The 12737-nt window shown below is 35.5% G+C and overlaps 1 protein-coding gene and 1 non-coding gene across 4 annotated transcripts in view; both read right to left on the reverse strand.

Moving 5' to 3' along the window:
- Positions 1-12737, reverse strand: part of LMLN (leishmanolysin like peptidase) — an 89936-nt gene that overhangs the window by 52306 nt on the left and 24893 nt on the right. For all 3 annotated transcript variants that reach the window (XR_007407900.1, XM_025474636.3, XM_025474617.3), the window contains exons 8-11: positions 10442-10536; positions 6919-7036; positions 4039-4146; positions 132-208 (exon numbers count right to left, since the gene is read on the reverse strand). Coding sequence is in view for 2 of the 3 variants with exons in the window: in XM_025474636.3 (XP_025330421.1) it covers positions 132-208; positions 4039-4146; positions 6919-7036; positions 10442-10536 (398 nt within the window). In the remaining variant the exon portion in view is untranslated. The remainder of the gene's footprint in view (positions 1-131; positions 209-4038; positions 4147-6918; positions 7037-10441; positions 10537-12737) is intronic.
- LOC112641768 (small nucleolar RNA SNORD48) lies at positions 5375-5433 on the reverse strand. The gene has a single exon (XR_003124832.2). It is a non-coding gene; the product is annotated as a small nucleolar RNA SNORD48 (small nucleolar RNA).

A 12737-nucleotide genomic window follows, 5' to 3' on the forward strand; every position in this document is an offset into this window, starting at 1 on the left:
GATATTTAATGGCTGAGCCACTCAAGTACTCATATATTTTCTTAAACTAATACTCATTTCATCTTAATATTCAACTTAATGTTTGTATCATTTTAATAACAATTCATATAATATTCTTACAGGTGTCTTACCCAGTGTCTTCCATTAATGCCAGAGTGATTCGAGAGAAGACTCGGTTCTGGGTGTGAGAACCAGTCATTGCTTCATTCTGAAAATCAACAGATTTTAAATTAGAAAACTGGACTTTCTAAAACTCCTAATAATTCCCATGATTACTTTGATATATATGTAAAATGTCTCAAGTATAAGAGGCTGACTTATTCACTTAAAGTAGTGAAATATATAAGCCTTCTTTAAAGTGACAATGATGCAGCTCAAAACCAGATCTGTTTTCTGTTTTACATGTCTATATTGTATACAATTTCCTAAAATGGCAGACTACCAGCATTTAGAACTCTGATGAAACTGAGGACAAATATATGGAAACAGAATACTATAAAAAATATTACACTATCCAGACAATGTAAAATGAGTGGTTGAGACAGATGCCCATAAAATATTTGAAGGGTTGGTTATTTGCCTAAATTACAAATAAATAAACAAATAAATAAATAAGTAAATAAATAAATAAAAATCCAATTTTATAACCCTCAACCTTAGTATCACAGAAATATACATTAATATGCAAATCAAGTATTACAGAATCATAGGATCAAAGGAGTTACATGAGGGACCTAAAATGTCATCAAAGTCTACTATCTACCCAGTGTTACAATTCATATCATAAAATTCCTACAACAGCTCTGATTATTTTTCAGATCCTTATGGTGAATGCTAGATGGTCATCTCAAGTACTTTAATATCATTTAAAAAAGTGGTTCAGGGACACAAAGTTGATTTCAGAGAAAGGCAGCCATTAATGAAATTAATACTGTCAAGTCTCTACTGTAAAGTAAATAAATTTTCATATGTGACTAACCTACAGTTTTCCAATGGGAATCACTTGGGAAAACTGCTTAAGGAAAATTAAAAAACTGAAATTTCCATGGGAGAAACAAATATAATGTGCCTTTCATAAGTTCCCATCACTATTTCTTTGTGGTTACCTAGATAAGAACAGACTGTAAAGCATTAATGTTTTACACTCAGTGAAGCATTAATCTCACTCTTCTCTAAGTATGAAACTGATTTGGAATTTTTTCCTATGTGCACTGACTCTTATGGGGATGTCCCTTATACAGATCTGGAATTTATGTCTATGGAACTGTTAGAAAGAAAACATATTAGTTCTCATTTGGGACATAGTATTTCTAAATCAGGCTGGTTCTTGTTTTTTTTAATACTTTATTTATTTTTAACTTATTTATTCATAGAGACACAGCTAGAGAGAGAGGCAGAGACACAGGCAGAAGAAGCAGGCACCATGCAGGGAGCCTGATATGGGACTCGATCCCGGGTCTCCAGGATCACGCCCTTGGCTGCAGGCGGCGCTAAACCGCTGCGCCACCGGGGCTGCCCAGTCAGGCTGGTTCTTAAGCCCCTCTGTTATGGCCTTATGCTCCTGTATTTGAGCTGGAGTAGGGAAGGCAAGAGGCATGGATGACATCCCCTACACTGCTATGTGGAGCATGAGAAATGCCTGAATTTTGCCAGGCTCCAGGCTGTGCATTCTTTGTTGTATTCTTCCAAGTACATTTTTCTTTTTTGAGATTTATTTATTCATTCATTCAGAGAGAGCGAGAGAGAGGCAGAGACCCAGGCAGAGGGAGAAGCAGGCTCCATGCACCGGGAGCCCGACGTGGGACTCGATCCCGGGTCTCCAGGATCACGCCCTGGGCTGCAGGCGGCGCCAAACCGCTGCGCCACCGGGGCTGCCCCAAATACATCTTTCTTCAATGCGGCTTGTTAGGTCTTGTGAATTTGAATGCTTACTTAGTTGAACCTAAGAACATCCACTGAAATGCCAATCCTGAAAGGCATCACGAATATAAATAAATTGCTCATCACATTTTTAAAAAAGATTTTATTTATTCATTCATGGGAGACAGAGAGACAGAGACAGAGACACAGGCAGAGGGAGAAGCAGGCTCCATGCAGGGAGCCCGATGTGGGACTTGACCCTGGGACCCCGGGATCATGCCCTGAGCGGAAGGCAGATGCTCAACCGCTGAGGCACCCAGGTGCCCCTCATTACTTTTTTTTTTTTTTTAAGATTTTAAAAAATGTATTCATTCATGAGAGAGATAGAGAGAGACAGGCAGAGGGAGAAGCAGGCTCCATGCAGGAAGCCTGACATGGGACTAGATCTCGGGTCTCCAGGATCACACCCTGGGCTGAAGGCGGCACTAAACCACTAAGCCACCTGGGCTGCCCACATAACAACATTTTTAAAATAAAAAATTTAGGGGCCCCCGGCTGGCTCAATCAGTAGAGTGTGCAACTCTTGATACCAGGGTTGTAAGTTCAAGACTCACGCCTAGTGTAGAAATTACTTAAAAATATAATAAAAATAAAATAATTAAAACACAGTTGTTCAGTAACACAAGATTGTTATTACATTCACATAATACTACGTAGCTGTTAAATCATGTTGGTTTATAATGACTTTTCCCCGGATTTTAATATTTTGTGCAATGGAGCAATAGCAGCTAAATATAAAGTACACTAAGACAGGTAAACACAGCAATAGATAAATGCTGTTCTGTGCATTCATTCCATGTTCTTCCACTTGGTTTAGTATGGCCAGAGTCTGTTTTAAAAATGCTAACTGCATGACTCCAATTTTTACATTTTACTCTTGCCCTCATTAATTAGTTTATAAAATCTCTCTTCTGACTACCATCACTTGTTGTTTAAGAAATATTAGAGTAGGGATCCCTGGGTGGCGCAGCGGTTTAGCGCCTGCCTTTGGCCCAGGGCGCGATCCTGAAGACCCGGGATCAAGTCCCACATCAGGCTCCCGGTGCATGGAGCCTGCTTCTCCCTCTGTCTATGTCTCTGCCTCTCTCTCTCTCTCTGTGTGTGTGACTATCATAAATAAATAAAAAAAATTAAAAATATAAAGAAAAAAAGAAAGAAATATTAGAGTAGGGCAGCCCAGGTGGCTCAGCGGTTTAGTGCTGCCTACAGTCCAGGGCATGATCCTGGAGACCAGGGATCAAGTCCCACGTCGGGCTCCCTGCATGGAGCCTGCTTCTCTCTCTGCCTGTGTCTCTGCCTCTCTCTCTGTGTGTCTCTCATGAGTAAATAAAATCTTTAAAAAAAAAAAGTTCTTAAAAAAAAGAAATATTAGAGTAAATATAGGAGGTTATCTATTGGAAATATGTTTAAAATTGAACTAGTACTTTTATTATGACTTACTGCTTTAGTTAGTGGTATAATGTTTTGTTTTTCCCACAAGTCTTCTTATTTTTAGTGTTTAATTTTGAAGAGATTTTTTTAGGAAAGCATACATTGCATTATCACAGGAGCCCTATACTGCTTGGAAAGATATCTAAGACGCATTATTAAGTGGAAAATAGTTGCATAAATGTATAAATCCATTAAAAAAACAGTGTATTGGTATGTATATCTCTATACATATACAACATTTCTGGAAGTGATTACATCTAAAAGTGGATCTGGAGCGATGAAGGGGAATAGGTACAAGAAGTCCCCATATGTTTTTAGGTTTATGTAAGGTCCATCTTATGGAAAAGAAAGGGAAGTAAGTTGGAACGAGAAGCAGTACTTATTTTAGGGACTGCTTATCAAACATTGGAGTCTTAAAAAGAGGCAAGGAGTTAACAAACAAACAAATAAATAATAACCAAGGAGGTCAGGTAAGATTCATTCTAGTTCACTATTGACCTGAATTTAATAATGAGAAATTGCTTGTTAAGAGAAAAAAAAAACACACACACACAAAAATAAAGAAAAATAGTAATTTTACTTTACAATCCATTATACTGTTTGAATAATGAAGAATTACTTTTATTAAAAAAGAATTACTTTGATTGAAGAAAAAATATGTCTAGTAAGATTTAAAAGTAAACTAACCTCTAATAACCTCTTTTCCCAGTGGTTGAGCTCAGTGCCCATACCACCTTGATTTTCGAGTTCCATTCCCTCCAGAATTGGACAGTTAAAATGTTTTCGGGCTTCATCCTAAGAATCAGAAAAAAAATAAATAAACCCTACAAAAGTACAATATGATAATGACATTCTTTTTATATAAATATAATAATCATTAAAGAATTACATGGTGAGAAGTGAGGACATCCATTAAAAATATGATTTTTAATATAATTAAAATATTTTGATACTATTACACTCTTCGCTGCTAGTAAATTACTATTTCTCTTGATATTTTTTCCCTCTATTTGAAGAGTTTGGCTTTAAGTCATATATATTTCAAAAAAGCTATAGCCTGGGACACCTGGGTGGCTCAGCAGTTGAGCATCTGCCTTTGGCTCAGGGCATGATCCTGAGTCTGAGGATGGAGTCCCGCATTGGGCTCCGTGTGGGAAGCCTGCTTCTCCCCGACTCTCTCTCTCTCTATGTGTGTGTGTGTCTCTCATGAAAGCTATAAACTAACATGACTACCATCTGTAAAAACATTATATCAACAATGTTTTTAAAGAAGGCATAAACTGCTTTTAGTTTAGATACAGTCTTTTAAACAAAAATAAGTTTTTCATTAGAATACAATTTTGCTTATTTTTTTTTTTTTCCTGTTCTTTGTTTAGAAATTTCCAGTGATGGGAAATACTCCAAGAGCAGTCCAAAAGTTCAGAAGGCAGGGGCACTGGCTTCGGTCAGTAGAGCATGTGACTCTTGATCTTGAGGTCTTTTTTTTTTTAATATTTTATTGGAATCCTTTTAATAAAAACAAGAATTCATATTAAATAAGTCTACTTGGTCTAAAAGTATTTAAGCATCTCAAAATTTCTGGGCAGTTTCTTTCCTCCAGTAAGTTGACAGCTGCTCACATAGATTAATGCAGGGAAATTAGATGGAAGTTCCTAGGATCTGCCCAATACCAATCAGATAGGAGGTATCCTTTGCATGAACAAAACCCATATTAGCCAAGGAAAAAGGACGTGACTCTTCACAGCCTGCAGGTTCGAGTGGCACGAGCCATTCCAAGGGTACAGACACCTCAACAGGCACTGATCCAAGAGTGTGAATTACAAACTTCAGCCCTTCAGTATCTGATTAGTACCTAACCTTTGAAAGGGCACTGCCCCAGGTAGGCTTCCAGAATAATCAAGCTTGAATCAAGGGTAACAGCGGCGGAAATCTTCAAACACCTAATGGGGAATCAAACAGGGATTCATCACTAGTAAACGTTTCCGGGCCCTCGGCTTTCTCCCCAGCCCAGCGGTGGGGGGTTAGTCAGCTTGCTGCAGTGATGGCGTGAGACACTCAGAGTCACTGGGGTTCATCATCACTCCCTCTTTTTTTTTTTTTTTTTAAAGATTTTACTTATTTATTCATGAGAGACACAGAGAGAGGCAGAGACACAGGTAGAGGGAGAAGCAGGCTCCACGCAGGAAGCCTGACAGACTCAATCCCGGGACTCCAGGATCACGCCCTCAAAGGTAGATGCTCAACTGCTGAGCCACCCAGGAGTCCCATTGATCCTGAGGTTTTAAACTTGAGCCCCACATTGGGGGCAGCGTTTATTTTAAAAATAAGAGGATGGGGTGGTTAATTTTATGTGTCAACTTGGCTAGGCCACAGTGTCCAGATATTTGATCAAACATTATTCTGAATGTTTCGGTAAGGGTGTTTTTGGGGGAGATTAATGTTTACTTTAAGTATAGCAGATTACCCTCCAGAATATAGACAGGCCTCATCCAATCAGTTGAAGGCCTTAAAAGAACAAAGACTGACTTTACCCAAGCAAGAAGAACTTCTGCAAGCTTACTGCCTTTAAACTCAAACTGTTAGTTACTCTTGCCTCTGAGTTCCGGCCTGTCGGCTTATGAGAGTTTGGGCTCTCTAAACCTCCAAAACTGCATGAGCCATTTTCTTAAAATAAATTTCCTTCCCTTCCTCAATTTCTCCCCCTTTTTCTCAGTCAACACATTCTATTGGTTCTGTTTCTCTGGACAACCTTGACTAATATAGACTGCATGATCAGCAATTATGCAAATAGTAGCAGTGATCTTAAGAGGTATGACAGTAGAGGAGCACTTGTTTACAGTAATGAGTCGAATGGAGCCAGGAAGAGTTATTACCAAATTTTTATTTATTCAGATTTCTTTTGGCTTGTAGCTTCACTGTACTGCCTTTATATTGGTTTTCTTATTATAGGCTCTAATCTTAAATTTTCCTTCCTTCCTTCCTTCCTTCCTTCCTTCCTTCCTTCCTTCCTTCCTTCCTTCCTTCCTTCCTCCCTCCCTCCCTCCCTCCCTCCCTCCTCCCTCCCTTCCTTTCTGATTTTATTTATTTATTCATGAGAGACACAGAGAGGGAGAGAGAGAGAGGCAGAGACACAGGCAGAGGGAGAAGCAGGCTCCATTCAGGGAGCCCGACGTGGGACTCGATCCCAGGTCTCCAGGATCACACCCTGGGCTGAAAGCAGCAAGCGCTAAACTGCTGAGCCACCCAGGCTGCCCAAATTCTTTTTTTAAAAAAATTTATTTATTTGAGAGACAGAGAGACAGTGTGCATGCACAAACAGGAGGAATGGCAGAGGAGGAGAGAATCTCAAGCAGACTCCACACTGAGCACAAAACCCTATGTGGAGATCGATTCCATGACCCAGAGATCATGACCTGAGCTGAAACCAAGAGTTGGACATGTAACCAACTAAGCTACCCAGGTGCTCCTGATCTTAAATTCTTAAGCAATAGTGATTAGTAAAGAAAGAACTATAAGAAAGAAAAAGAGCAGATGGCCCAGGAAACATGAAGCAGTTTTGTTACGTACGACAACACGAGGTGTTACTAGAAGATACACAGTGTGAGGAACGATCTTATTATCGCGAACATTCCATAATCTCTCCACTTTTCGAACTACTTTATCACTCCATTGATACAATCCAAGACTGTAATTAAAGAATAAAAGACAGTCATTTTACATATTCACCACAACTTTAAACAGTAAAAGTACTTATGAAAATCAGTATGAAATTAAAATATTTGAGTTACTATGCACCAAGTCCTTTGCAAGTATTTGCCATTTTCTAATTTAATCTTTTCAACAATTTTATGAGATTATCATCACTATTTTGCAGATAAAGAGACAGAGGCTTAGAGAGATGAGTAACTTGCTTAAATTCACATAGCTAATACGGTTCAGATGACAATGAATTAATTCCTTTTAATAAGTTTATTGGATAAAACAAAAGCAAGTCCAGGGACATATCCAAGGATATAAAGAAATTTAATAAATAACAACAACAAATGGCATTTTGTTTTTGTTATTTTAATTTAGTACAGAAAGTACAGTTTACTTAATAACTGTGCTATAAAACTGATTATCCATCTATGAAAAAAGTCAAATCCCTTTATCATCCCATACATAGTAATAAACTCCAGGAAGATATTAGCAAAATAGCAGTCCTCTGAAAATTCTCTGTTCATGAAAGCAATAAGGAAAGTGGCAAAATGCCTAAATCAACTTTTTTCAGAACTTTGGAAATTAACTAAAGACTTGCAGCAAACCAGGAAGCATTTACTTTTTAAAAGATGGATAAATTCATTAAGAACATAGCAAGCTTTGTGGCATTTTCCCATGTCCCCTCTCCAATTATGTGGCAGCCCTTAATTAAATTAAGCCCACAATCATGGTGAAAGCCAGCAGCCTGGCAGCCTGGCTTTCAGGGCATAGAATGGGGTGGACTGCAAGAATGCATTTTTTTAAAAAATCCCATAATCCAACTATGTCTATAAGAAACAAAGTTCAGACTCAAGGACACAAATAGGTTGAATCTAAAAGAATTAAACAGATGTACCAAGCAAACAGTACTCAAAAGAAAGCTGGAATGGCTAGATCTTCTGTATCAGACAAAATAGACTTTAAAACAAAAATTGTTTATAGAGACAAAGAGGGAGATTTTATAATGTCATATGAAGAAAGGCTCAATCCACCAAGAAAATATAAGTTATAAACATATATGTACCTTTCAAAAGAATCCCAAAATACATGAAGCAAAAATAAATTCTGAAAGAAATTAGAGCTATGAATGTAAAATATTCAAATAACAATTTACTAGAAAACATTTAGAATATTTTTATAATCATTGGAGGGCAGAAATTTCTTAAGCAACAGACAAAAAAATAGATGAATTTAATGATACAAGATTTTAAAATTTTTTGTATGAAAAAATATGATAAATGAAGAAAACTAAATGAGATAAATAATAATATCCGTAAATCATAAAGTACTCTAACAAAACCATTAGAAGAGGAAAATAATCTAGGACTGGCCAAAAAATAGGCTATATATAAAGAGAAAATTCAAATGGTTGAAAACTTAGTAGTAGTCCTAGAAATACAACAAGATACCACCTTTTACCAGATTGGCCTAAAAAAAAAGATCTATACTATCCAGTACTGGTAAAGTAAGCATTCATATATCATTGGTAGGATATAATGACATCAGTTATAATGGACATCAATTTTGCTTTTTCCGTATTATCCATATCACTTTTTTTGTTTTTCCTAGATTACTTCTATCATTAACCCTATGAACCTCTCATTTTCACCCATAAAAAGAATATAAAGGAGCTATATTTTTCCTATTGTTTTATGAAAATTTTAAACATACACAATGTTGACAGAATTATAAAGAGAATACCTGTATATCCCCCATAACCATCACTCTGATTGCACAATTAACATTTTGTTAGATTTGCTATCATACATCTGTTCATCTACCCATGCCTTGAAGATGTTATTCTTAATTCCTTTTATCTTTTTCCATGGCAAAGTAATGTTTAACCATCCATAGTGATCAAAGGCAGCCAGAAAATAAACAGCTTTTATCTTATTAATAACTCCCAATATCCTCTATACTATCGACATGTCAAGACAAATAGTTTCTCCAAATAGATATGGTAGGAACAAATCCAACTCTTCGTATGTCTACCAGTGGAATTTCCTATTATTCTATTACCTCCATTTATACTGTAAGATTTCCTGCTTTTGAGGAATGTCCTGAATACACAAAAGCTCTGCAAATTATCAGCTTAACAATAGTTCTTCATGTGGCTGTCTCTCTCCTCCGTATGTACATCACTATGTAGATGATGCCTATCTCACCACTTAGGTTTCCCATAAAGACCACAATTTTTAGGAAAGACCAGACTCTTACATTACCAAATGAACACAAACTAAGATGGAAAATATCTATTTCTAATTAGAATTTGTTTCTTCACATGTACTATAAAAATATAATAAATAAAATATTATCTGCATCAGTATTTAATTTTAGCTATTTTAATAGAGATCTCTGTAATTAAAGTAAAATATATATAAAGTGAACAAATTTTAAGTGTAAAGATTGTTTATTTCACATCCATATACCACTAATCTGATAAAGACAGGGAACATTGTCAGTGCCCTTGGAAGGTTTCCTTGTGCCCTTTCCCAATCTATACTCACCTTGTATGCCATTTAACCCCTTGGTCTTTCAAGTAAAACCACTTATCCTTTCATCATTGCTGTTTTTTAAACTCCATACAAATGAACTATATGACTTCTTTTTCTCAACACTGTATCTGTGATATTCATATATGTTATTGCATGTAAAATTAGTATGTTCTTTTTTAGTGCCTTGTAGTTTTCAATTATATGAATATATCATAACTTATTTAGCCATTCTTCTAATGATGGATCTTTGGATAGTTTCTATTTTTTGGCAATTAATTACAAAATTGCCAGAAATATTCCTGTGCATGTCTTTTTGTGGACATATCCTCTTAATGTAGAGATTTATTCTTTATATAAATGTATGCAAATAGTTACAGTTCTGTAATTTGATATAAAAAATTCTTGATAAATTTTTTTAGTGTTTCTTAATATTATTTTAGGCCCTGAACCTATACACTGCTGCTAATATGCTATACTAAATACAGTATCAGTTCACAGGTAGATGTTCCCATGATAGGCAATAATTATTAATAAGCCAAAATATAACTAACCCACATTTTCCCATTGCCTAACTACATTGCATAGTAACACAGATTACAATGTGGTGGAAAACAGCTCTGCTGGCAAGAAGAGTCCTGGCCTTTTGGGCAAGTCACTTAAATTTTCTGCATCTTAACTGCTTTGTCTCTAAAATGGAAGGGTAAAGCTAAAAGACTTCTTTTATCCTGTTTTAATAGCTACAGTTTTTTTAGGCTAGGCATGAACCCACTGTTATTTATGGCACCTACCTGCCATGATTCTCAGATGATAGTCTTAGCACCCTCCCAAAAAAGAACAAGAACAAACATAACAAATACCTATAATTAAAAGGTGGGAGACCATCTGCAAATCTTGAAGTTAGAGGATTTCCATCTTTATCATGGTAGAATGCAAATAGGCCAGCAGAGAAACCCTATAAAAAAAGTTCAAAATGTCTCAAAGTAAAAAATATCAAGTCTGATTATACACATCATAACATGCTATCAAAAGAGAACACTTATAGAACCTCATAAAAGCACTTGGTGAATACTTCTACAGGAATTTGCCATATATTAGAATTGAACAAAAATTCAGGATTCCATCTTATGAATTTAAATTTCAATTACTTGAGATAATTGTAGGTGAAGAAATCCAAAGTAACAGTGACAACATTCTTTGGTACTGGTATGAATAAAAAATATATGTGTTTAAGAATGTATTTATCACAGTTGATCCTCTTCACATGAACTTATTACTACATAAACTCTACAATTGCTTCCAGGGAATGTTACCACTGAGAACAATTAACAGTAGAGTTTCGAGTAGGGTGAGCAATCAAGTGTGCTCCTAAGTGCACTCATAAAAATACAAAGTTTTTGATTCCAAAGTCCAAATTTTAAAAAAAAGATTTATTTATTTATTTATTTATTTATTTATTTATTAATTAATTTATTTATGATAGACATAGAGAGAGAGAGAGAGGCAGAGACACAGGAGGAGGGAAAAGCAGGTTCCTTGCCAGGAGCCCAACGTGGGACTCGATCCCGGGACTCCAGGATGGCGCCCTGGGCCAAAGGCAGGCGCCAAACCGCTGAGCCACCCAGGGATCCCCCCAAAGTCCACATTTAATATATATCTGTACTTAACAAGACTAGAAATGTGTGTGTATGAACACTTAGGAAAAAAATAATGGAAACATATATCAAAATGTTAGCTGTGATTCTTTTGATGGTAATGTGTAAAATCACTCATAGCGTCCCAGTTTTTTTGCAATGTGAATTTAATATAGTCACAATTTAAATACTATTTTTAAGAAGTCTTCAATTTTAATGAGATAATACATACTTCACATAAAGGTATTAAAATTCCCATTCTCTATCCTTCCCCTCCCAAAATAGATGAGAAAATGGGTACACATACAAAATATTATTGTCATTTGATATCTCCTATTTCATTAGTAAGATTTCCTTTCTTGCTGTCTTTCCTAATCTAGTAACTAAAACAAAGCACTTTTGTAACTACTTCTTTATGTATGTTTTATATATTGAGAATATGCTATAGCTCATAACTAAATAACAATCACAAATGATCACTTAATTAACGAATTTCTTTGGCAAATTTCTTGCTTACACAACTGGGGCCTCTGTGTCATTCAAGGCTTGCCAAAATGATTAATGGAATCCAGATTATTCTTTTATTCCTGGATTTCTTCTTCTTTTTTAATCTCTGAAGATGCAAAGGATACTTGATTGAGTTAGCTAAGAAAATCTGAATAGTTCTTAATATACAATTCACTGAAGTTATACAAAGCTTAAAATAGTATAATTTGCCTCATCCTTTATAACATTCTAAATACACATATTTTCCCACTCTATCAGCTTCAAAATTCTTCTAAACACTCACATCTCAGAAAGCTTATTAGGTATTCAAAGTCCCATAGGTAACCGTCATTGATAGCTATGAGAACAGACAACTTAATGGGGAATCTGTGTTAAACATTTAATTCTTAGCATTGTCCAGCATGGTTTTTGAGACTTAAGCTAATATTTAAAACTTCTTAGGTTTTTATAGTTTTCAAAATAATTCAAATATAAAAAAAGTAAAAAAAAAATCTTTAAGAGTATTTAAGATGTTAATTTTACCTTATTTTCTTCAAACGTTTAAGAAATAAAACACTGCAGAAGCCCCATTACCTAACTCCTTTTCCTCCCTCACTTCCCAGAAGTAATCACTACCTTGAAGTCAATGTACATAACTTTCATACATACTTTTATAGTCAATGGTATGCATCTAGCTTTAATTTGAGATTCCTTGACTGCTAATGTAAGTGTGAATACTTTCTCATACATCTCTTAGTCAGTTGGATTTTTCCTTTTGTGAATTGCCTAATTTATCTCATGCCTGGTACTTCTGCATTCATGTTCACTTATGTACTATCCTTAAAACCTATTGTTTTTCTTTGTTTCTTTCAACATCAAGTATTTATAGTTTTTAGATATTACTTAAAATGATCCTTGCCTTTCACCTCAATTAGCAGTTCAGCTTAATTTTTTTAAATTATAAGAAAAAGCGATGATTCATTTTATTTTATTCTTATTTATTTTTTTAAAAAAGATTTTATTTATTTATTCATGA

The sequence above is a fragment of the Canis lupus genome, chromosome 33 (genome assembly GCF_003254725.2).
Source record: "Canis lupus dingo isolate Sandy chromosome 33, ASM325472v2, whole genome shotgun sequence".
NCBI lineage: Eukaryota > Metazoa > Chordata > Mammalia > Carnivora > Canidae > Canis > Canis lupus.